Genomic DNA, 23,117 nt, shown 5'->3' with positions numbered 1-23,117 from the left:
CTACGTCTGATTTAGTTTGCTTTCTGTACATAAGTAATGTCTTCATTTTTCCCCATGAACGTAGAGCTATAGTTAAGAAGTATATTTATTTTCAGAGCATCTTGAGCTGCAAACCCGAGGGAGACGCTAAACTGACAGAACTGAGACGACAAAGCCAGAGTCTGCATGACAAGGACGACCTGGAGGAGGACAAAAGACGAGAAGCTCAGCAGACAGTGGAAGACTCGGAGGAGAAGTGGAGGACTGTCCTGCAGACGGCCGAGGACACTCTGAAGGAAGCTGAGGTCCAGTACTTGCTCTCCAGGGAGCTGGAGGCCTTCCGCACCCATGCAGGGAGCACTAGATCCTGGGTCGAAGGCCTGAAGAGACAGGGCAGCTCCATGGGGAGCGGAACTCAGGGCAGCAAGGCTCAGATAGAGGACAGGCTGAACACTGCAAAGGTAAAATATATTGTGACAAAATGATCTTAAGCAAAAGACAAGATGACACTGTATACTGTATATCTAATGTGAAAAACCTCTGTGTTCATGGTGTTTAGTCCATCCTGAGCTCTAAGTCAAACGGTGACGCTCAAGTGACGGAGCTGAAGAGACGAGCAAAGAGTCTCTGTGACCACAAGGAGCTGGACGAGGACAAGAAACTGGAGATTCAGCAGACAGTCGGAGAGACGGAGGAGCAGTGGAGGACAGTTTTGACGTCCGCTGAGGAGACGCAGAGGTAGAAGGAGCTCTTTTAGACCGTTTGTCTTTTTCAAAACCCAAGTATCAACAATTTACTCTTTGAGTTAAGCTTTCAATCATAAACGTGTCTCTGGGGCCTTGATTTTTTTTTACTTTCTGTCTGTCCTCTATTAGTCAGCTGCAGGGCGTCCTGGATCGCCTGGTGTCCTTTAAGTACAAGCAGAACCAGGCCGAGACCCGTCTGTCTGAGCTCCAGAGGCAGACGTCCAAACTGCCGACCGTCTTCCCCTGGCCGGGCCTGGGAGAGCGGAGACAGGCCGTGGAACAGGCCCGGACTCTTCTGGACCAGATCACAGCGATGGCCCCCGTCCTCTCAGACGTCCGCACACAGGTAAAGACCTCACAGGGACAACGGAGAAGAATCAGATCCCAATGGAGAGACTCCAGAACAACTTGCAGCCATTTTTGATTTAAATGAACACTGACAGAAAGTATGTCTGTCTTCTAGGCTGATCATTCTGTTGAGTTTAATCATTGTCACTGTGTTTTAATTGTCCATCAGAGTTAAATAAAGTGTTTTTGAATTTAATTGATTTCTCTGTTCGTCACAAGGCTGCAGAGCTGTTTGAAGTCACTCAGGATCAGAGCTGGTCGGATCCGTCCTGGGCAGCCAAAGAGGAATCCATCCCTGCTCTGCTGAAAGAACTAACTGTGAGTTCACATCAGCTCTCTACACAGCGTTAGCTATGAAGAATATATGGTGGATAAATAGGAATAGCTTGACTACTGGTGTGTAAATCCACCTGCTGCTGTTCTCAGGTCGCTGTAACAAACCTGGAGCAAGGCATTGTGACGGAGCGGCAGTGCACCCAGCTGGTGGAGCAGCATGAAGCAGCTCAGGACTGGCTGAGGGAGCAGGTTAAAAGCCTGGGACCTCCTCCAGCAGACAGGCCGGCTCTACTCAGCGCTGTCAACACCCTGAAGGTCAGAAAATCAAATAGAAACACAGAGCTGATCGTTGGAATCCGTAGAGAAGCCTCTGGCACTAACTGGATAATACTGTGTTCATGTTGTGTTGCTGCTGATTTCCTGAATCGATTCGATCAGAGATATTTTAGTTTGGAAACAATTTGCTTGTGAGATTTGTGGTATTTCCACAGTATTTTCCCTCTAGTTTCTCCTCTTTCATGTGGCTTAGTTTTATGCAGCTCTCCTCTGTCATCATGCTTCTTAAATCCAGTCAGATTTTAGGTCTGATGGTGCTCCCAGAGTTGGAGCTTGTGTCATGTTTGTGGATTTCCCTCACACGATATCAGAAGGCTACTCATGTGAGGCTGCAGCGAGATTTCTAACGAGAGGATGCGGAAAATTGCGTATCATTTTAAAAATCGGATCAGAGGATTTTATGAATTGTTATCAGATTGATTTGAATCAGAACATTGATTTTTTTAAAACCCAGTCTTTTTCTTTGTACCTTTAAATTTTAGCTAGCTGTTTTATTTTTAAATAAACTCTGTAATTAGTGTTTAGATGTGCTCATCCATTTCTAGAGACAACCGTCGACCCAGAAACCTTTGAATGTTCTGAATATTAGTTAGCAGAAGTCTAAGGTTATGGCTTTTAAATGATCTGGGTCTCTTCCTCCTCCTTCTCCTGGAGTCAGGCTTTGCTCCAGACAGTGGACAGGGAGCAGAGAGAGATGAAGGAGCTGGACTCTGCCAGAGACCGTTTGCTGAGCCTCTGCACCGCCGGAGGTCAGGACTCCCTGACCCTGGAGGTCAGTCACCTCCACGACCTGTGTGCCGTCTCGGAGCAGGAGGTGAGGGAGCGGCTGTCGGCCTGTGAGGCGAAGCTGGAGGAGCTGGACCGCCAGCTGGCCAGGAGGGCCACGGGGCTGAAGGAGAGAGCTGCAGCCCTGCAGTGGGAACTCCGATCTCTGGACCAGGCGCTCAGTTACAGTGAACCACAGAATAACATCGCTCAGCTTCAGCAGCACTGGCACAGCCTTCAGGTTGTTACCGCTTTATATTCAACCTCACAAAAAGCAAATTTTACAGCTGAGTCCACTTGACTAATACGAACCGTTGCAGACAGGTCAATATTACTCATGTGTTGTTTTTACTTCCTATTAGAACTGTGAGAAGTCCCTTGAGGAGCTGTCTGTGAAGGTTCATGATCTGCACCAGGAAGTCAAGTCGACATCTCCCGTCAACGAGCTGCCGGCAGAAATTATCAGCACGGTTGAATCTTTATGCCAGCAGCACGCCAGGTATCCTGCTGCACACAGAATGACCCTTCCTTCCTGCTGCTGCACATAAATCAGGCTAATGCACAAACAAAAAGACTCTGATTGAACCCAGATCAAAAGGACAGCCAGCGATAAGAGACGGGCTCAGCGTTTAGTTTGATTCATTTGTTCTGTTTCACTCAATATCGAGCACAGAGTCTAACAAATCCATACACACTCGTCCTTAAACTCTTGCCTGAATAAATGTTTTGTAATGGATTCTCAGCTGGCATCGCTCTTTTTCAATTTGCCTTTCAATCATCGTGAGATGCCAGCGACATGCCTCAGTGGGTCACGCTGCTCTTGATCAGTTACATCAAAAACGAAGAGTTCTCTTTTATTTATAACCTGTTTGAGAAATCCAGGGATGTTACCTCGTTGCCTTGGTTCCTTGAACTATGCAACGGAAATCACATGAATACATACATACATTTCCTCCTTTTTGTTTTAGTACATGCTATTAGTTGTGTCAGAAGTGTTTACAGTAAATGTAAATTTATTATTTTCTGCAGCCTAAAGTCCAGGCTGAGTGAGCACCAGAGTTCCTGCTCTACAAACGCAGCCGGCTATCTGACGGACTGCATTCATGCTCTGCAGCAGTGGAACCACAGCAAACCGTCAGAGTCAATATCATCTCTGCAGGTTTCTGTCTTTTAATGTTTTTACTGTTTTTATAACAAATGCATTAAATTGTTTCAGTAACAAAACAGCTTTTCTTTTTATTCTATGCTCAGATTTATTAAAGTTGGGTTAATGATTGATCAATAAAGTCTTGAGAGTAGGGTTATGTGTAATGCACCGTTTCATCTTATAAGCGTCTTATTTTAAGCTCCCATGATAATTTTGTGATCTGTTTGCTCATAGTATTATTCACAGTGCATGCTCTATATCGTACACATTTTACTTGTGATGCACTATTTTAACATTTTTTTTTCTCCTGGTATTAGTCGACATTAGAGGAAGGTGAAAAGTTGCAGATGAACCTGCAGGAGGCGCTCTCTCACCAGCAGTTTCTAAAAGCCTGCCTGTCACCGGACTTCTTTGAGAAACTGGAGGAAGAGGGTTCAGAGACGCTTAGAGAAGCAAACAAGCAGAAAGCTACTCTAAATGAGAGCTTGAAGGTATTTATATTAGAATTTAACTTCATAAACATCAACTTTGATCATCCTACATATCATTGAATTTAATATTGCTCATCTTTAATGAAGTGTTAAGTGAATTTTTTGTAATTAACGCCCTTTTCATCTTTCCGGTTAAGGACCTTGATAAAAAGAGTAAACAAAATCTACCAGACATCCTTCATGGTAATTTGGAGGAGACGAAGACCTCAGAGGTGACTGCACCACCACGAAAAATCAAGCGCACATTTGAGAACAAGAGTCAAGATAACCTGCAGCAAAACATTTCTGTAACGGACAATTCAGCTGATGGTGAAACATCGGTTTCTGTTGAGGATGTTCAACCTGAGGCTAAAACTGAAACACCTGCTGTGTCTGCATTCATGGAAGAAGCGAAACGTGCTTCTGAATCTATTATGCCACAAACTTACAGCATTTCTCAAGAAGCACAGGTAAAAGGTGTCAAGCTAGATATCCCTGAACGAGGTCGAGGTGACGAGGTCACTGAGCAGTCTGCACCTGTTGTCAGTGTGGAAACTACACCTGTACCATCCAGGAGAAAGCCCAAGACCTCAGCCGCTGAAATAAAGGTGGAAACCATTACTACCCACATGGAAGAAAGACTACAAGTAACAACCACTGTTGAAGGTATATCAGAGCCAGTCTCTTCTGTCCCATCAACATCTGATGTTCCAGCTGAACTCACCAGCAAAGTGCCTGACAGTCAGAAGACTCCAGTAGGTTCTGGAGAACAATCTAAAATGGTTGTGGAAGAAACTAAAGTTACTGAAGAAACAACTAGAAGAGAGTCCGAAAGCAGTGACCTTTCTACAACTTATGAGACTGTTGTGACCGGTGTTAGATCACCTGATGTCGATCTTGAACAAGTCAAGAAAGAACCTACCTGTCAGGAGTCTTCAACCCCAGGACCAACTGAAAGTACTACTGTTGAGGAAAAAGCAAAGATTTCACCAACTACAAGAAAGTCAAAGGGTCTGAAAACTTCCCCAGAACTCGCTGCCAAGGTTGTGACAGAAATCAGGAAAGAACCCCAGAGACAGAAATCTTTGGAGGAAACTGAAGCTGTCGTTTTGAAGGAAACAAAGCTCATACCAACCCGGAGGAAGTCAAAAAGTTCGGATGTTTCCACAGCTCCACAGCCAATAACTTCTGTTGTGGAAAAAGGAAAGCTTTCGCCAACCAAAAGAAAGTCAAAGGATCTGATAACTTCCTCAGAACTTATAACCAAGAGCATAGAAATGGTTGACAGTCAGATAACTCCCCCAGAACCTGCTGCTCCAAATGTTTCTCTTGAAGTTCCTCAGAAAGAGGTTGTGACAGAAATCACAAAAAAACCTGAGAGACATAAATCTTTCGAGGAAACTGAAGTTGTCACTTCACAAGAAACGAAGCTTATGCCAACCAAGAGGAAGTCAAAAAGTTTGAATGTTTCTACAGCTCTAGAGCCAGTCTCTGCCTCTGGTGAAACTAAGGAATTCAAGCCGATTGAAGCCCGGAAAGAACCTGAAAGGGGAAGGACTTCCTCAACTGAACAGGCTGCCACTGTAACTACTGTTGAAGAAGGTAAGCTTTCGTCCACAAAAATATTTCAAGAACTTTCACAGAAGGAGGATATACTGGGCATGGAAATGTCCAACAGTCAGATCACTGAAGTTTCTGCTGTTGAAGAAACTGAGGTTACAACAATCAGAAGGATGTCAAACGAAGGTCCCGATGGTCAGAAGACATCTATAACCTCAGAGATGGTCACAGTAACAACTGAGATTATTGTTGAGGAAAAAGTTGAACTTTCACCACCCAAAAGAAAGTCAAAGGGTCTGAAAACTTCCCCAGAACCTGCTGTTGAAGCTGTGACAGAAATCACAAAAGAACCTGAGGGATGGAAGTCTTTAGAGGAAACTGAAGCTGAGATTCCTGTTGAGGAAAAAGCAAAGCTTTCACCACCCAAAAGAAAGTCAAAGGGTCTGAAACCTTCTCCAGAACTTGCTACCAAGATTGTGACAAAAGAATCAGGCAGAAAGAAGTCTATAGAGGAAACTGTTGTGTTGAAAGAAACAAAGCTCATACCAACCAGGAGGAAGTCAAAAAGTTTAGATGTTTCTACAGCTCTAGAGGCAGTTTCTGCCACTGATGAAACTAAGGAATTGGAGCCTAAGGAGGAAAGGAAAGAACCTGAAACTGATAAGGGTCCTCTAACTGTGGAGGCAGTTGATACTGTGACTTCCTCTGGGACAGTAGTTACAATAACTGAGATCACTGTGGACACAAAGTGCATAGAAAAGCCTGACAGTCAGATAACTCCTTCAGAACTTGCTGCTCCAAATGTTCCCCTTGAAGTTCCTCTGAAGGAGGAAATACGTGACGTAGAAAAAACCCGAAGTCAGACGCCTGAAGCTGCTGCAGTAGAAGAAACTATGGTTATATCAAACATCAGTAAGACAAATGCAGGTCATGACAGTCAGAAGTCGTCTTCAACCCCAGACAAGGTCACTGAATCAACTGAGATTACTGTTGTGGAAAAAGGAAAACCTTCACCAACCATAAGAAAGTCAAAGGGTCTGAAATCTTCCCCAAAAATTGCTTCCAAGGTTGTGACAGAAATCACTAAAAAACCTGAAAGACAGAAGTCTTTAGAGGAAACTGTCATTTCACAGGAAACAAAGCTCAAACCAATCAGGAGGAAGTCAAAAAGTTTAGATGTTTCTACTGCTCTAGAGTCAGTCTCTGCCACTGGTGAAACTAAGGAATTAGAGCCTACTGAGGAAGTGAAAGAACCTGAATCTGGTAGGACTCCTCTAGTGGTAGAGGCAGTTACTGTAAATACTGAAGGAAAGGTTTCTCCGACTAAAAGAATATCAAAGGGTCTAAAAACTTCTCCAAAAGTTGCTGCTAAGGTTGTTACAAAGTATGAGATCACGAAGGAACCTAAGAGACAGAAGTCTTTAGAGGGAACTGAAGCTGTCGTTTCGAAAGAAACAAAGCTCATACCAACCAGGAGGAAGTCAAACATTTTGGACGTTTCCACAGGTCTAGAGCCAGTCTCTGAACCTAAAAGTGAAAGGACTCCATCAACTTCAGAGACAGTCACTGTAACTACTGTTGTAGAAGGAGGAAAGCTTTCGCCGACCAAAAGAATATCAAAGGGTCTAAAAACTTCTCCAAAAGTTGCTGCCAAGGTTGTGACAAAGTATGAGATCACAAAGGAACCTAAGAGACAGAAGTCTTTAGAGGGAACTGAAGCTGTCGTTTCAAAAGAAACAAAGCTCATTCCAACCAGGAGGAAGTCAAAAAGTTTGGATGTTTCCACAGGTCTAGAGCCAGTCTCTCCACTCACTGGAACTACTGTTGTGAAAGAAGGAAAGCTTTCGCCGACCAAAAGAACGTCAAGGGGCCTGAAACCTTCCCCAAAAGTCACTACCAAGGTTGCCAAGGTTGTTGAGACACAGAAGTCTTTAGAGGAAGATGAAGCTGTCGTTTCACAAGAAACAAAGCTCATAACAGATGTTTCCTCAGCTGTTGAGTCGTTCTCTGCCACTGGTGAGAATAATGACTTACAGCCTGATGAAGCTAGAAAAGAACCTGAAAGTGAAAGGGCTGCAGAGGGAATCACTGTAACTACTGTTGTGGAAGAAGGCAAACTTTCGCCAATCACAAGAAAGATAAAGAGTCTAAAAGATTCTCCAGAACTTTCTCGCCAGGATGAAACGCTGGGCATTGAAGAACCTGACAGTCACTTAACTTCCTCAGAACATTATGCTGCAGAGGTTTCTCCAGGTCCTGACAGTCAGAAGCCATCTTCAACACCAGAAGCAGTCACTGTATCAACTGAAATAACTGAAATAACTGAAAAAGGAAAACTTTCACCACCGAAAAGAAAGTCAAAGGGTCTGAAAACTTCTCTGGATGTTTTTACTTCAGATTTGACTGGGGCTGAGAAAGTCTCTGAATCTGTGAAGTCCAGGGAGCAAACTGGAGTTCCAGACTTGGAAAAAACAGAAGTTATGCAAACCAAGAGGGAGTCAAAGAATCTTGTGACGTGTGAGGAAACTGAGACAGAAACTCAAAGTGGAAAACCAGCTTTAAGTTCACCGGTGGACACAGCACCAACTGAAACTAATGTGGTAGACTCTGTTGAGCTTTCAGCACCTGAAAGAAAGTCAGAGAGTCCAGAGGCTTCCTTAGAACTTGATATCAAGGGCCAGATTCAAACTGAGATTCCTGACACATCTGAAGTTTTTGGACTTTCATCTGATTCCCGTAGAGTGGATATTTCAGTAACATCATCTGAACCTTTGGAGGCACAGGAGCCTGAAAAGACCCCAGAACAAACCATTGTCCAGTCAACAGTGTCTCAAACAAAGCCACCTCTCCCTTCTGACTCTACAGATGCTCCAAATGTTGCAGAGTATATTGACAAGTTATGGGAAAACACACCAGATTCAAACGAGATTCAAAAGAGATATTTGGTCCTCGAGCTGCCCGATGAAGGAGTCGCCAAATCAGATGGAAAACTATTGGAAACCCTTCAGGGAGGACTCGGAGGTGATGATCAAAATGATTTCCAAAAAGACATTCCAACAGTGTCCACATGTGAGAGCCTGGGTGAAAAGTCAGCTGACATAGAGGAAACACGTCAAGAACAAATGAAAGAGGTTAAGGATTATGTCCAAGTGTCGGCACATGACATTCAGGATTCCCCAAACAGCCAGGGTGATGGATCCGTCATGAAAATCCACGAAGAGCCTGCAGTGTGCACTCTAAAACTAGATAAACCACCCGTCCTAGAGAATGAAAACAAATCTGTCAAATTAGCAAATGAGCCAAGCGCAAAGATTGTTGAAACCAGCATCCAGAGCGAAACTGTGCAAGAAATCAGTCGTGAACTTCAATCCAGTGAGACTGCAAGTGACTCTGCTCAACCTCCTGCTTCCAAACCTCCGCTAAAGCCTGATGCAGACACAGAATATGTAGAAATAACCTTATATCAGCAAGATACGTTGAAATTAAACCAAACTGAGACTGAGCTCTTAAAAAACACACAAGAGAAACCGATCATGGAAGAGAGTCTCCCAGAACAGCAGACTACACCGATGACACATGACATATACAGAGGCCTGGATGAAAAGTCTGTCATGATGGAGAAAATCCACTTGGGGCCTGAAGTGAGACTTTTACAACTAGATATACAAACCAGTCCAGAAGAAGATGATAACACGAGAGCAACGGAGACAAGAATAGATATCATTCAAACAAGCAATCAAACCAGAACAGAGACAGAAAAGGTGACTGTTGATCTAATGCCAGAACAAGCAGCACTTGAGGTGACTATGACAGAGGTTCAAGAAAGTAAATCTGAAAGTCAAGACAGCGCTGCTCCGAGTGACTCCGCTCAACCCACCTCTCTTATTTCTGAATTAATACAACCACACGACACAAAGTTTATAGAAATAAGTTTTCATGAGCAAGATATAATAAAACCAAGCCATCCTGAGACTAAGATGGAGGTCTTGAAAACCACACCGGTCACAGACTATGGAGTCCAAGACAAACATCCTGAAATGTCGACGCCTGGAGCAGATAATGTGCTCAGGAGCCAGGAGGAAATGTCTGTTACGGTGGAGAAAATCGAGACAGAGCCTGAAGTGAGAGTCCTGCAACTGGACGTACAAACTAGTCCAGAGGAGCGTGAAGACACTTCGCCCATGATAGCAGTAGAGTCAAGATTAGACATTGTTCAAACGAGTGTCCAGGTTGAAGAAGTGACACAGACACCAGAAACCAAAGATAAGACTGCAGCTGATGTTCTAACCGAGAGCGTCGAAAAGGAAGAGAGTGTTGCTTCCACTGAACCTGAAGCCACAGTTTTTGCAGCAGTGCAACCAAATGAAGAGACTACGTTTTCAGAAATAAGCTTATCAGAGCAGGACAATGTAAAACTAGAACCTGTGATTGAGCTAGACGTCTCAAAAGCCACACAGGATATAAGTAAAGAGGTCAAGGATGACAGCCTGAAAGATGATACGAAAGTCTCCACAGAAGATGTGCTCGATCAAACCCAAAGCCAGGAAGAAACATCTGTTATAGTGGAGAAAGTCCAGGTGGAGCCTGAAGTGAGAGTCCTACAACTGGATGTACAAACCAGTCCAGAGGAGCGTTACGACACTTCTGCCATGATAACAAAAGAGCCAAGATTAGAAGTGGTTCCTACAAGTATCCAGGGTGAAAAAGTGAATGAGACACCAGAAACCAAAGCTGAAACTACAACTGGTGAGAAGGCTGCACCTGAGACTGCAAGAGTGAACGAAGAATTCAGCACTGAAAGGCAAGACGATGTGGCTCAGAGTGACTCTGCTAAACCTGAATCAGGTGTTTTTGCAGCAGTGCAGCCAAGTAACAAAGAGACATTTACAGAAATAAGCCTATCTGAGGAAGACGCAGTGAAACCAGAAACAGTGACTGGGGTAGATATCTTGGAAACTACACAGAATAAACCTACAGAAGTCAAGGTGGAGCCTGAAGTGAGACTTCTACAACTAGACATACAACCACATCCAGAAGAGCAAGAATACATCTCTGTCACGACAGCAAAAGAACCAAAATTAGAAATTGTTCAAACAAGTGTCCAGGGTGATGAAGTGACAGAAACACCTGAAAACAAAGATGCAAGTACAGATGAACTTCAACCAGAGGAGGCTGCACCTAAGACAGCAAGAGTGGAAGAAGAAATCAGCCATGAAAGGCCAGAGGATGTGTCTCAGAGCGACTCCACTAAACGTGAATCTGCTGTTGTTGCAGCAAAGGACCCAAGTGACAAAGAGACATTTACAGAAATAAGCTTATCTGAGCAAGATGCTGTAAAACCAGAAACAGTAATTGAGCTGGATGTCTCAAAAAGCAGGCAGGATATAAGTAAAGTGGTCAAGGATGACAGCCTGAAAGACGAACAAACACGTCCAGAAGAGCTTGAAGACGGCCTTGTCAGGATAGAAAAAGAGCCGAGATTAAAAATAGTTTGTCCAGAAGAAATCAGCAATGAAAAGCCAGAGAATGTGTCTCAGAGCGACTCCACTAAACATGAATCTGCTGTTGTTGCAGCTGAAATGAGCTTCACTGCACAAGACACTCTAAAACCAGGAACGATGATTAAGGTAGAAGTCTTCAAATCAACACAAGAAAGACCTGCAGAGGTCAAAGATGACATGAAGGACAGGATACCTCCCACAGAAGATGTGCATGATAAACCCCAGAGCCTGGATGAAACGTCTGTTATGGTGGAGAAAATCCAGATGGAACCAGAAACACTAGACACTGAACTCACGTCAGTTGAAACTGATCAAACAAGTATCCAGGGTGAAAAAGAAACCCAGGCCCTTCAGCCAGAAAAGACTGCAGCTGAGAAGACTGTGCCAGAGATCAGTGTAAAGGAACAAGGTCACCAAGAGTTTGTTGAAATACGCTCATCTGAACAAGACATGGTCGATCCAAGCCAAACTACTCAGCCAGAAGCCTCCAAAATCACACTGGAAACACCTGAAGAGGTCAAGGATCCTGCAGTGTTGACTCGTGACATTCATGATGCACCAGAGAGTTCAGATGAAAAGCGTGATAGAAAGAGAGAAACCGTCTCAACAGAAAAGGAATCGCAGGTAGAATCAATTACTCAGGTTGTCACAGTTAAAGAAAGCAAAGATGTGACTGTTGTTAATGTTCAGCCTGACAAACCTGAGACTGAAATGACTAATGTGCAAGAAAGCGTTACTGAGTTCCTGTCTGAACACTCAACCGTTGTAACACTAAAGATAAAACAACAAAAGGAGGAAGAGGAAAAGATCGTCAGTGTAGAAAAACCTCTCCAGATGAGCACAACCACCAGTGAAGTGAGGCTGCAGAGAGTGAGTTTGTCACAGGTAGGTCAAATGAAATACTGATAAGCTTTTATATGATACACTAAAGTCATGTAAGTTTAAATTAAGATTTGTTTTAATGTAACTGGGGCTGTGGAACTGAAAAAAAACATACAGAACAAACAGAAGAACCCAGTTTACACAGACGAAACAGAAATATTCCTTTACTGCATTTATTTATTCAGAAAAACTAATCTTTTGTTCATATCTGTAAAAGTAAGTGAAGCCTTGTTCCCAGTATCTGCTGTGACCTACTTGTGCAGCAGTAACAGCAACTAAACATTTCCGGTAACTGCTGATCAGTCAGATATGCACAAATTGTTATTTTCTTGAATAAATAAATGTACTAAAGCAATATTTCTGTTTCATTTTAAGCAGAACAGCAGAACGTTCTCAAAGGTGCAATTACGTTTAAGCTGCACTGTATCTGTGCTACGAAAGGTTTCAGTGCCTTGGGGTAGGAATAGGAGCTACTTCATACATCATACAATTATCTTGCAAGTCACAGCGAGGAACACTTGGTGCTCTGTCAGCCCTTCAAATGGGATAAACCTGTTTCACAGAGAGAGATGAGCTTCTTTTCTTTGCTCAGGGGAAACATTTTTTACTTGAATTAATACTAATGTTTCATGTTTGCTAAAGGAGCAGGTGTTCAGCGGTGACGGCCTTACTCCGTCATCACTGCAGGCAGCTCAGAAGTCATCCTCTGACATTATCACGGGCCAGATAACATGTTTGGAAGGATCATCCCCTCAGGACGCAGAACGAAGTGATGCCGAGACTGAGAAACCGGTTCTGGAGGAACCCAAAGGATCTGTTATTAGGAACATCTTTACAGAGATACAGCTACTGGCAGGGACAGGACCCAACAGTCAGCTCATTGAGGTATCACTCTCCCACTAGATGTCGCTTAAAACTCCTAGATGATGTAAAATGATATGTGTGATAATAATGTTTAACACTTTAAATATGTGCGACTAGTAAAGTATTTAGATGAGACTCAGATGGAGGCTATATAAATATCAGGGTGATGCTTCTTCAAATGTAATCTGTAGCCACAGGGCTTGTAGCAGCTTGCTAGTTTTGGTAGGCTACCATCAACTGAGATCACAAAGATAGGGACGCGCGTTTCAAAAGACCTTTAACCTGTTTTTTGATGTATGTCTTTGTGCAGGGTAGACCACTAGAAGATCCTCCGGAGTCTTTGATTACATCCACCGGTGATTTGGATGGTCGTCTGTGCAGACTCGTGTCTAACATCCTGAGTTGCAAGAACCGCCCGGCTGCGCTCAGTCCAGCAGCCGTGGCCCTGCAGGTGGAGGAGGTTCAGGTGAGCTTATAGGCCGAATGGCTCACAAGAGAAATATTGGTGATTCATAGCAGCTGCTGGATTTGCTGGCGAAGTGCCTCCAGAAGTGGGCATCTTAAATGTATTTGTGTACCAGCCTGTTTTAAAGGTGGTAATAAAACACACAAATATGCATTAGCCCTTTTAATATCTCTGCATTTATCGTGTGTTTTGCTGAGTGCAGGAGTGCAGAGATGTTGCCCAGGCACAGATGTCACTGGTCGCTCGGCTGAGAGGAGCTGACGCCAACAACAGGGACGCTCTGGAGCATTTGGAGGATCAGTGGAGCACTGCTGCTCAAGATGCAGCTGCTATTGTCCAGAGCAAAGAGGCCCTGCTGCAGCTGGTGACTGACTACTGCAGACAGATCCAAACATCCAAGAGCACACTGAACAGACGGACGGCAGAACTGGACGTGATCATGTGAGTTGTCCTCCCACAGGTTTCCTTTTTCATTTCTGCTGCTCAAACTTGAATTTTAAATTAGTTAGCATTCCTTAACATTTATCTACAACTTCCTTTATCTGTAAACAATCTGCTTTTCAACTATTTTTCTTCCAGGTCACCAAAGGAGAGTAGCTCTAAGGAGGCAGAGCAACTGTGTTCCCTTCAGAGAAGTCTGGAGGAGGACCGAATGGTTCTCGGGGAGTTGCTTGAGATCCATACCAAGTTGTGTCCTAACCTCAGCCAGTCCGAGCGATCAGCTGCACAGACTGAGCTGAAGAACCTACAAGAAAAGTGGAGCGCGCTGGAAAGGAATGTGGGGAGCAAGCTCCATCACGCAAACACCTATTCTCAGAAGAGCAGCAGTCTCCTGTCAGAGTTATCAGGTCTGCACGAACACTTGGAAAAAATCAGCAAAGACCTCGAAGCCAAGTCTCCTCCAGGGACTCAGTGGAGTTGCAAGAAGGCGCAGCTGCTGATGGAGGCAAATGCAGAGGTTAAAGCCGCCCAGCAAACATTCCTCAACTTACAGCAGCTATCAGAGGAGCTGGTCTGCAACTCACGGTGGGAGATGGATGCAAAGGAGATACACGAGGGACTCCAGAAGATTAAAGACAAACTTAAGAACACAGAGGAGCAAGTGTCCTCCCAAACCCAGAGCAGCAGCAACCCCATCATGGAGAAAATAGTCGTGGTGATGAGGGACGGCTTTGCCTGGGCCAAGCAGACAGAGAGCGACATCGAGGGCAGGAGGAAGAGAGTCGCTCTCCTCCCGGAGGAGGTTCACCGGCAGATCAGAGACCTGAGGAAGCTGCAGTCTGAGGTGATGAGCAAACAGGGCCAGCTGGAGTCACTGGTGGAGGAGGTGACCGAGTTCCTTCCACAGCTGGACCAGGCTGAAGAAGTTCCCATGGTGCACACGTCTCTGGGATGCCTCGAAGAACTCTCAACGTCCACCACTGACAAACTGTCCAAGGCAATGAAGGAGATCGAGTCAGGACTGCAGACCAGAGAGAAGCTATCAGAGCAGCTTGCTGACCTAGACTCCTGGATTGTGGCCCACCTGCAGAGAGAGGCCTCAAGGGGTGCAGACAGTGAGCTCTGCAGCCCTGCCGAACTTGATCGCAGGCTTCGTCACATCCAGGAGACCCTATCTGAGGCAGAGAGGCAAGCCGCTTTCTGCGAGGCTCTTTTAATGAAGAGTAAAGACCTCGCCTCTGAACTCAGCGTCACAGAGAACTGTCAGCTTTTTGAAAAGCTAACCAACCTCCAGGAGGACATCAGAGCTATTACCAGCTATGAGAAACACAACAAAAAAGAGCTGGAAGAACTTATCCAGACTGTAGATTCAAGCAAAAGACACCTGGTCACAGTTGAAAAAAGCCTGAGGCAGCTGTTGGTAGATCTGAGCCGATACAGGTTCCCCATTACAAGAGAGTCCCTTCAAGCTTTGGAGCCTTTCAAACACATGATTCTGGAGCACAAGTCTCAGGTCGACCTTCTTCAGCCCTGGATTCCCCAGGAACAAATAAGAGAGCTGAACTCAGTAGTTTCTGAACTCTACAGTAAAATGGTTACCCTGGAAGTGAAAGCCAAAGATCAGGAGAGGTACCTGAACATGAGGCAGTGTGTGGAGGACCTCAGGGAGAACGTTCAAGAGCAGGTTCTCCAGACTAAAGAAGACAGCAGGGACATAGAAGAGAAGTACAAAATCTACCTGAGCCTCCTCGTCCAGTTTCCTCTGATGAAGGGTATGATTGAGGAGGCCTACTCCAAACTTCAGACCATCACTGGTGACCTCTACCCCTCACAGATGACCGTAGAGCAACAGAGACTCAAACAGAACGAGAAGAACCTCGATACCTGGGAGATGACGCTCTACAACAACCTCAGCATCATCGAGCGGGACGTTCTGAAGGAGCTGGACCTTGAATCGGAGAAGAAAGCCGCTCATGTTTTCCTCTTGAGAACCCAGCAAGAGCTTCAGAAAGTCCCTGACATAGAACCAAATGAAGCAGCGGTTAACAAAGAATACAAGAGAGTTGTGTCTTTGAAAAAGACTGTGGAGTCGAGAATGAGAGCGCTGGAGGCTCTGGAGCAAAAGAAAGGAAAGAAACTAAGAAGTGGATCTCAAGATCTGACAAACCTGAAGAAAGCAGTTCTCAGTGAATGTGACTCACAAATGGTAAGTTCAGTTTGACAGTTAATTCACTAAATAATGAGCACATTAACGACCCCAGTTTAACTCTATTAATCACATGTTATTCTAGATAACCTTTATACAACAATTATTCCAGCATGAATTTTAAAACAAAGTATTTCCTTATATTTCAGGAGAACATCTCCCAGGCCAAGGCGTCTCTGAGAAGCTACACCTGTGCTGTTAAAGAAGCAGCACAGTTCCTGAGGGACATCGAGGTCTCTATGCTGCCACCACATGGATCTGCCGGTCTCTGCTGTGATGCCCTGGAGGAGACCCAGCAGGCCCTGGCCTCACTGCAGCAGCAGTTCCAGATCCACGTGGTGAAACTCCAGGACTACGTCACTCTGCATCCTTACCTGTCCCCACAGAAGGCGGAGCAGCTCCTGGAGAATATTCTGAGCCAGCTCCTGGTGAGGATGTCCACTCTCCAAGCGCAGGGCCACGTACGACTGGAGCGTCTCTGCAGGTACCAGGCTCATAAAGTACTTTGGATGTCCAAGCATGCCAGACATCAGACACCAGCCGCCACAAGTGCATTTTAACTCGGGATGTTTCTGTCGGTATCTGGGCTGATCCGGGTATTTTTAATATGAATGAATTGGATTGGCTAGATCTTTTGTAGTTATTTGTTTTATGTCTGCCATAAACCCAAACCACGTCCCTGTAGTGTCAAAGGTTGAAGAAGATCAAACTGAAGAAGAAGAAGGAGATCCTTTAGAAATCGACAGGGGACAAACTTTAGGACATTTAGGATCAGATAGGGACTTGGATAGGCTCATACTCAATATTAAAAGATCGTGATCGAGATTTTGGTCCAAAAAAAGTTGATCCAAACATTTCTAATTTTAACTTTCATTTTAACAGTTCTTAATTTTTGTCTTTCAGGTGTGCAGAACAGTACATAACTCACACCAAGTGCCAAGATGAGATCATCCAAAGTGTGGAGAGAGCAGAGAACCAACTCTTACAGTGTCTCTCTCAAAAACTCACCTGTCTGGATGACTGTGCTGACCAGGAGGAAAAGCTCAGAGTATGTATGACGAGGTTTAACGCCCTTCGCTTTACTTACAAACACAAATTAAATCTTTACTGACATTCGTGTCCAGGCTCTGTGTGAGGAGGTGGAGGTCCTGGTGAGGCGTCTGGACGAGCTGAAAGAGTGGTGCCCCGAGCAGCGCTGCCGTGGAGGCAGGGAGGCATCGGTGGCTGCTCTCTGGAGACGGATATCAAGACTACATCGCTGCACGCCGGAGCTGAAGACACGCAACAAACAGAGAATCTTAGAATGGCTCGATATCTCAAACAGCGTAAGTTGAAAAGCTACTCGACTGATGTTGTTCCATTACAACCCAGACAATGTTCTAAACTCACCAGTCTCCTCTCAGGTGGAGAAAGCCTCAGTGGTTCTGGAGCAGGTGGAGGCGGAGCTTCCCGATGGCTCCAGGGTTAAGGCCCCCACCGAGGCGCTTCAGGACATGCTGCAGTCCTGGGAACAGTACCAGGACAGACTGGACTGCGAACACCGAGCCCTGTCTGCTCTGGAACTGCGCGCCGCCAGGCTGCTGGGTGTCCCCGCCCACCTGGAGCAGGCTCCTCCCATTCCTCTCTGTCAGCATCTGCAGGCGATGCAGGACCAGTACGGCAGGTGAGATGATGCTAGATATATGGTTCATCTACTGGTTCAGATCTGAGACCAGACTGATTTAGAATAGCTGTTAATTGTTTAAATATATGAGACTAGTAAAGTACTTAGATGAAACTTATTTAACCTAATAGCTTCTTTACCACGATGGAGGCTGCATGAGTCTCTGTTTCTTATTCTCACTCTGACTTCCATGGACATTATTTAAGCTATAAAGGTTATAAAGCAGTTAAATCTGTGTTTGTATTTGTTGACAGTGTGAAGCAGAGGAGCATGGAGGGTCTGCTGGCAGCCAGGCTGGAGCTGGAGGAGAGGGAGAAGGTCCGAGAGGAGCTGCAGGAGGTCCGGGTTTGGCTGGAGGCTGCAGATGGTCTCCTGGTAGAGATGGAGCAGAGCAACAGTACACAAGAGCTACAGGTGGGGCTCTCCTCTCTGGCGTTCAGGAAGAACGAACAAAACGACCCCCTAATGTAATGCTAAGATTACGAGCTAGGTTCCAAATGCTATCAATATGTTTGGCATGTGTTCTATGTGAGCGGTTATTTTGGTTTAATGCGAGTGTCCAGTAAATATAAAATGTTTGGCCTCGGGCCCAGAAGCTTCTATCAACCTCAACAACCCAACAATCTCTTTGCCCTTTGTCCTGAAACCTGAGCAGAGGCCAACAACTCATCCACTCCAGCGTTTTCACTACACACACACACACACACATTTCCCTTCCCCTTCTGCAGAGAGTGTGTGTTTGTGAAAGAGCCAAACATCCCCCTCCATCTCCCAACGGTCCTCCCATCACTCCCACCCCCCTCTACCCCCCTCTGCCCTCCTCTTGTACCAGACACCTTTTGTTCTGAGCTGCAAGTGGATCATCCAGGTGGCCTCTGTAGCCAAGTCATTTCATCAACACACACACACACACATCTGCTTCTATACTTGTGAGGACATTACCTGGACCCTAACTTAACCCTAACCCTAATTTAGCCTTCAAAAACAAAAAAAATCCTCATCTTTATGAATGTACACACTCTCCTAGAAGGTACAGATTTCGTTCTGATTTACCTAAAACATAAAGACTAATTAAAAGGTCACATTTTCCTCACGGTTTTCCAAACCTAAAACGGCTTCTTCTTCCAGTTGGTCCTCACAAAGATAGCTGTAGACATCACACTCCCATCACACAGTTCCTCCACTCTCATGCAAAGTCTCAGCTCTCTTCCTTTTGTATCACGCGCACAAACAAGCTCAGTTTCCCATAGTAGATAACGAGATGCACCTCCCTGTGCAGCCGAGCGTCGGACGCTTTCACACGCAGGTAGATAACTCCTCTGTTTTATCTCTCACATTTTAGCTTTTTAAACGTAGGTTATTAATGTGAAGTAGTCGATTGTTGAGCTGAAACGAGTTTCTTAACTACTGTCGAAATGAAGGACTTGAAGAGGAAGACTCTGATGAAAGGAGTGGTTTTATTTTATCAGAGATGTCGATGGTTATTGTCGACTTATTCCTAAACAAGATTTCAGATGTGTTAAGTGTGAAAAGTTACACAAAACGACAAGAATACCATCGATGTTTGTGAAAGACCGAAGACACAATCTGCTTTTTATTGAAGACAAACAAACAGAAACACTTATAGGACAGAGACAAAACAACTGGGACAGAACATTTACAAAACACAAGAGGTTATACGCAGTGTGTGTATGTGGAGAAGGAGAGAGAGAAAAATATATTGATTACTAATAATACTAATAACATGCAATAGTAATTATCATAATAATCATTCATAATAATGAAGAGACAAGATAAATGTTGTCTACTTCAGTAAAACCGTAAACAAAGCAAATAAAATTAATGTTAAATTAAATAAAAATAATCACATTTTTATCAATTTCAATTTGTTTTAAATTTGTAAATAAATAATAATAATAATTATGCATTTATTTACCAAAATACTGAAAGTATGGAATAGTCAGAACAAAAAAATATTTAAAATAATTTAGGAGACAAGGGAAATTTAGTGTAATTCAGTAAAATCATAAACAAAGAAAATAAAATAAATAAAATATATATATTTTTTTATTTTAATCATTTGTTTTAAGAAACAATATAAATAAAATAAAAATGTTTTTAAGGGTTAGTGTTAGTTGTGTTTCTTGTTAAGTCATCTTCCCTGTTTACTCAACACTTTGATGTCCAATTAATTTACTAAAATACTGAAAATATGGAATAGTCAGGACAAAAAAATTATTTAAAATAATTTAAGAGACAAGGGAAATTTAGTGTAATTCAGTAAAATCATAAACAAACTAAGAAAATAAAATAAATAAAATCAAATATTATTTTTTTTATTTTAATCATTTGTTTTAAGAAAGAAAATATAAATAAAATAAAATAAAACTGTGTTTTTATGGGTTATGGTCAGTTGTGTTTCCTGTTAGGCTGTTAAAAGTCATCTTCCCTGTTCTGGCGGATGCTGGCTTCCCGCCAGCAGGAGGTGCTATTGTTTTTGGGTTCATTTTATGTGTGTTGTAATAGCCAATAGAAATAGTGAAGGTGAGACAGGAAACAGGAAGCAGATCTTAGTTATGCTGGATAGAAGGAGAGGTGACTGAAGTGTGCCTGAATCTGAATCCATCCATCCATCTTTGTTGTTTTACGGAAAGAATTGTCTGTGAGTATTAACAATGTCTGTGAAGGTTCTCATTCATCCAGGTCATGGTATAGCCAAAAAAAGGTTCAAAAAAGGCAACTGGACTTGTAGAGTTTTTTTTTTTGAGAAGACGTTTCCCCACTCATCCGAGTAGCTTCTTCAGAACTGAAGACAATACGACTGTCATTTGTCCGCGAGTTTATCTGTCTGCTTAGCTGTTTTCAGGTCGAACAGTGAGAGCAGAACAGTGAAAAGACATTTCATCAACGGCAACAAAATTTCCGAAGGATTCACACGTCGTCCACACCCAGAACTTGAACATGTCTCAGCTCGAAGATGATGATGCCATGTCAGTCCGCACCCACTCAACAAAATCATCAAAGGGCTCTATTAAGTCATCGGCCAGCATTGCTGCAGATAATACACAGGCCAAAGCAGAGGCTGCACGAGCAAAAGCAGCCTTTGCTCGAAAAGAAATTGAAGTTAGAGTTAAACAACCACAGCTCAAAGTGGAAGAAACACTTCTGGAGGACAAGTCTCTCTGCCTCAGAACCATGGGAACCTAGGAGTCCCTCAGCTATCCCAAACATATCTGACCTCACCAGATTCCTGGCCAGACGGGAGTTGCTCACTGGAGGACATACAAGGTTTAGCGACAAGCCGGGTGATTACTGGGCCTGGAAATCCTCCTTAGAAAATGTCACACATGGTTTGCACTTAACGGCCAGTGAAGAGCTCGACTTGCTGACCAAGTGGTTAGGTGATGAGTCCTCTCAACATGCAGAACGCCTCAGAGCAGCGCACATCAACAATCCGTCTTTTGGACTTGCCAAAGTGTGGGACAGGTTGCAAGAGTGTTGGAAAGGGCTCTGTCTGATAAGCTAGAACGTTTCCCCAGAATCATGAACAAGGACACCCCTCTACTACGTGACCTAGGGGACCTTCTCTTAGAAATAAACTCTGCCAAGAGCGAAGGATACATACCGGGACTACTTTACCTCGATACCGCACATGGAATTCATCCTATAGTTGACAAGCTTCCATTTGGGCTGCAGGAAAAATGGATGACACATGGAACAAGGTACAAACAAGAGCATTTTGTGTCATTCCCTGCTTTCTGTGTTTTCGCTGCCTTCATTAGAGATAAAGCCAGTATAAGAAATAACCCCAGCTTTAGGTCTTCTACTCTTGCGTCATTCTTTGATACTTTTACCATCACCAAAAGCTCTTCTCCATGTATTCTTAAGACTTGTGCAGGGGTTTTGGAGAGGGGTGTTATCAACTATAAATAGCCTGTATGACCCCCTTGGGTTTGGAACTCCAGTTGGCATACGAGGCAGACCCTTGTTGAGAGAGCTTACCACAGAGGCTTGTGAGTGGGACGACCCGCTCAGAGAGTGGTGTGAGTGGAGAAACTCGCTCAAAGATCTAGAACATGTCAGAATCTCGAGGATGTACACTTCCATCTCTTTCGGCTGTTCCACGATCAGGGAGTTGTGCATTTTCTGTTACGCCTCCACTCAGGACATTGCAGCTGTGGCCTACATTAAAGTCACAAATGCAGAAGATAAGAGTGAACTTGGATTTGTACTTGGTAAGGCCAAGCTTGCACCACAACCAGAGGTGATAATTCCAAGGCTTGAACTCCACTCAGCTGTTCTGGCTGTACAAATTGTGGATGTGCTCATGGAGGAGATGGATGTTCAGTTCAATTCTGTGAGATTCTTCTCCGACAGTAAAGTCGTCCTAGGGTATATTCGCAATGAGTCCAGAAGATTCTACATCTATGTAAGTAACCATGTTCAGAGAATCAGGAAGTCATCCTTACCAGAGCAATGGAACTACGTTCCCACAGACATGAACCCAGCTGACCAGGCTTCGAGGTCAATTCCTGCAAACGTCTTGATGTCTAGCATGTGGCTTAAGGGGCCAGACTTCCTGTTGAAGCCAGACAAGGATGGGGCTGATGCATCTTTCAATCTGGTTAATCCTGACTCTGACCCTGAGGTCTTTCTTTTGGTGGTGTATTGTGCCACTCGAGTTGTGGAGTCTGCCTGGGATCCAAGACGTTTTGAGTCTTTCTCATCCTGGAGATCACTTGCAAGAACCATGGCAAGACTGGTCCACATAGCTAGCACCTTCAAACGAGGGAACAGCAAGAGCAATTGTCAAGGTTGGCACACATGCAAAGAATCCCGCCCAGGAGATCTTGCGAAGGCTAAGAGTATAATCATACGTAGTCTTCAATATAAGACCTTCCCTGAAGCCTTTGCATGTATCCAAGCAGGGAAAGAGATCCCAAAACAGAGCCAGCTCAGTTAGTCATCCCCGTACCTGGATGATGCAGGTTGCCTCAGAGTTGGAGGTCGGTTGTCGCTAGCTAATCTTGAGAGTGATGAAAGAAACCCACTCATTATTCCTCGTCGTCACCATGTAACAATCCTTCTGTTGGAGAACTGAGATGCAAAAGATGGCAGACCTACCCATGGACCGTCTGTGCATGGACCCCCTGTTCTTTTATGTTGGAGTGGATGTATTTGGACCCTGGACAGTCAATTTCCGTCGAACTCGAGGAGGCTGCTCCAACAGCCATACACATTGAGGTGATTGAGTCAATGGAGTTTTCAAGTTTCATCAATGCACTGCGGCGATTTCTCTCCATCCGCGGCCCGGTCAAACAGTTGAGGTCTGACTCTGGGACCAATTTCTTGGGTGCATGCAAAAAGCTTGGTATTGACTCAAGACACTGTAACAATGAGGCCATACAGAAGTTCTTGAGCGACAACAGATGCACTTGGGTGTTCAACCCACCTCACGCCTCGCAAA

General features: G+C 44.3%; 1 protein-coding gene across 7 annotated transcripts in view; it reads left to right on the top strand.

The window, feature by feature from the left end:
- syne2b (spectrin repeat containing, nuclear envelope 2b) overlaps positions 1-23,117 on the top strand; it is a 106,409-nt gene that overhangs the window by 32,087 nt on the left and 51,205 nt on the right. For 6 of the 7 annotated variants that reach the window (XM_084569482.1, XM_084569483.1, XM_084569479.1 and 3 more), the window contains 19 exons: positions 96-440; positions 539-717; positions 855-1,071; positions 1,293-1,391; positions 1,500-1,664; positions 2,344-2,691; positions 2,813-2,949; positions 3,480-3,609; positions 3,915-4,088; positions 4,226-12,013; positions 12,653-12,895; positions 13,185-13,340; positions 13,543-13,781; positions 13,920-15,987; positions 16,137-16,471; positions 16,891-17,035; positions 17,112-17,312; positions 17,391-17,650; positions 17,905-18,064. In XM_084569482.1, coding sequence (XP_084425608.1) covers positions 96-440; positions 539-717; positions 855-1,071; positions 1,293-1,391; positions 1,500-1,664; positions 2,344-2,691; positions 2,813-2,949; positions 3,480-3,609; positions 3,915-4,088; positions 4,226-12,013; positions 12,653-12,895; positions 13,185-13,340; positions 13,543-13,781; positions 13,920-15,987; positions 16,137-16,471; positions 16,891-17,035; positions 17,112-17,312; positions 17,391-17,650; positions 17,905-18,064 — 13,389 coding nt within the window. The remainder of the gene's footprint in view (positions 1-95; positions 441-538; positions 718-854; positions 1,072-1,292; positions 1,392-1,499; positions 1,665-2,343; positions 2,692-2,812; positions 2,950-3,479; positions 3,610-3,914; positions 4,089-4,225; positions 12,014-12,652; positions 12,896-13,184; positions 13,341-13,542; positions 13,782-13,919; positions 15,988-16,136; positions 16,472-16,890; positions 17,036-17,111; positions 17,313-17,390; positions 17,651-17,904; positions 18,065-23,117) is intronic. The other variant, XM_084569484.1, reaches the window with a different exon arrangement.

This window comes from Chelon labrosus, assembly GCF_963514085.1.
Source record: "Chelon labrosus genome assembly, chromosome: 20".
Taxonomy (NCBI): Eukaryota; Metazoa; Chordata; class Actinopteri; order Mugiliformes; family Mugilidae; genus Chelon; species Chelon labrosus.
Note: the sequence above shows the minus strand (reverse complement) of the source record. Positions and strands in the feature narration are given on the sequence as shown.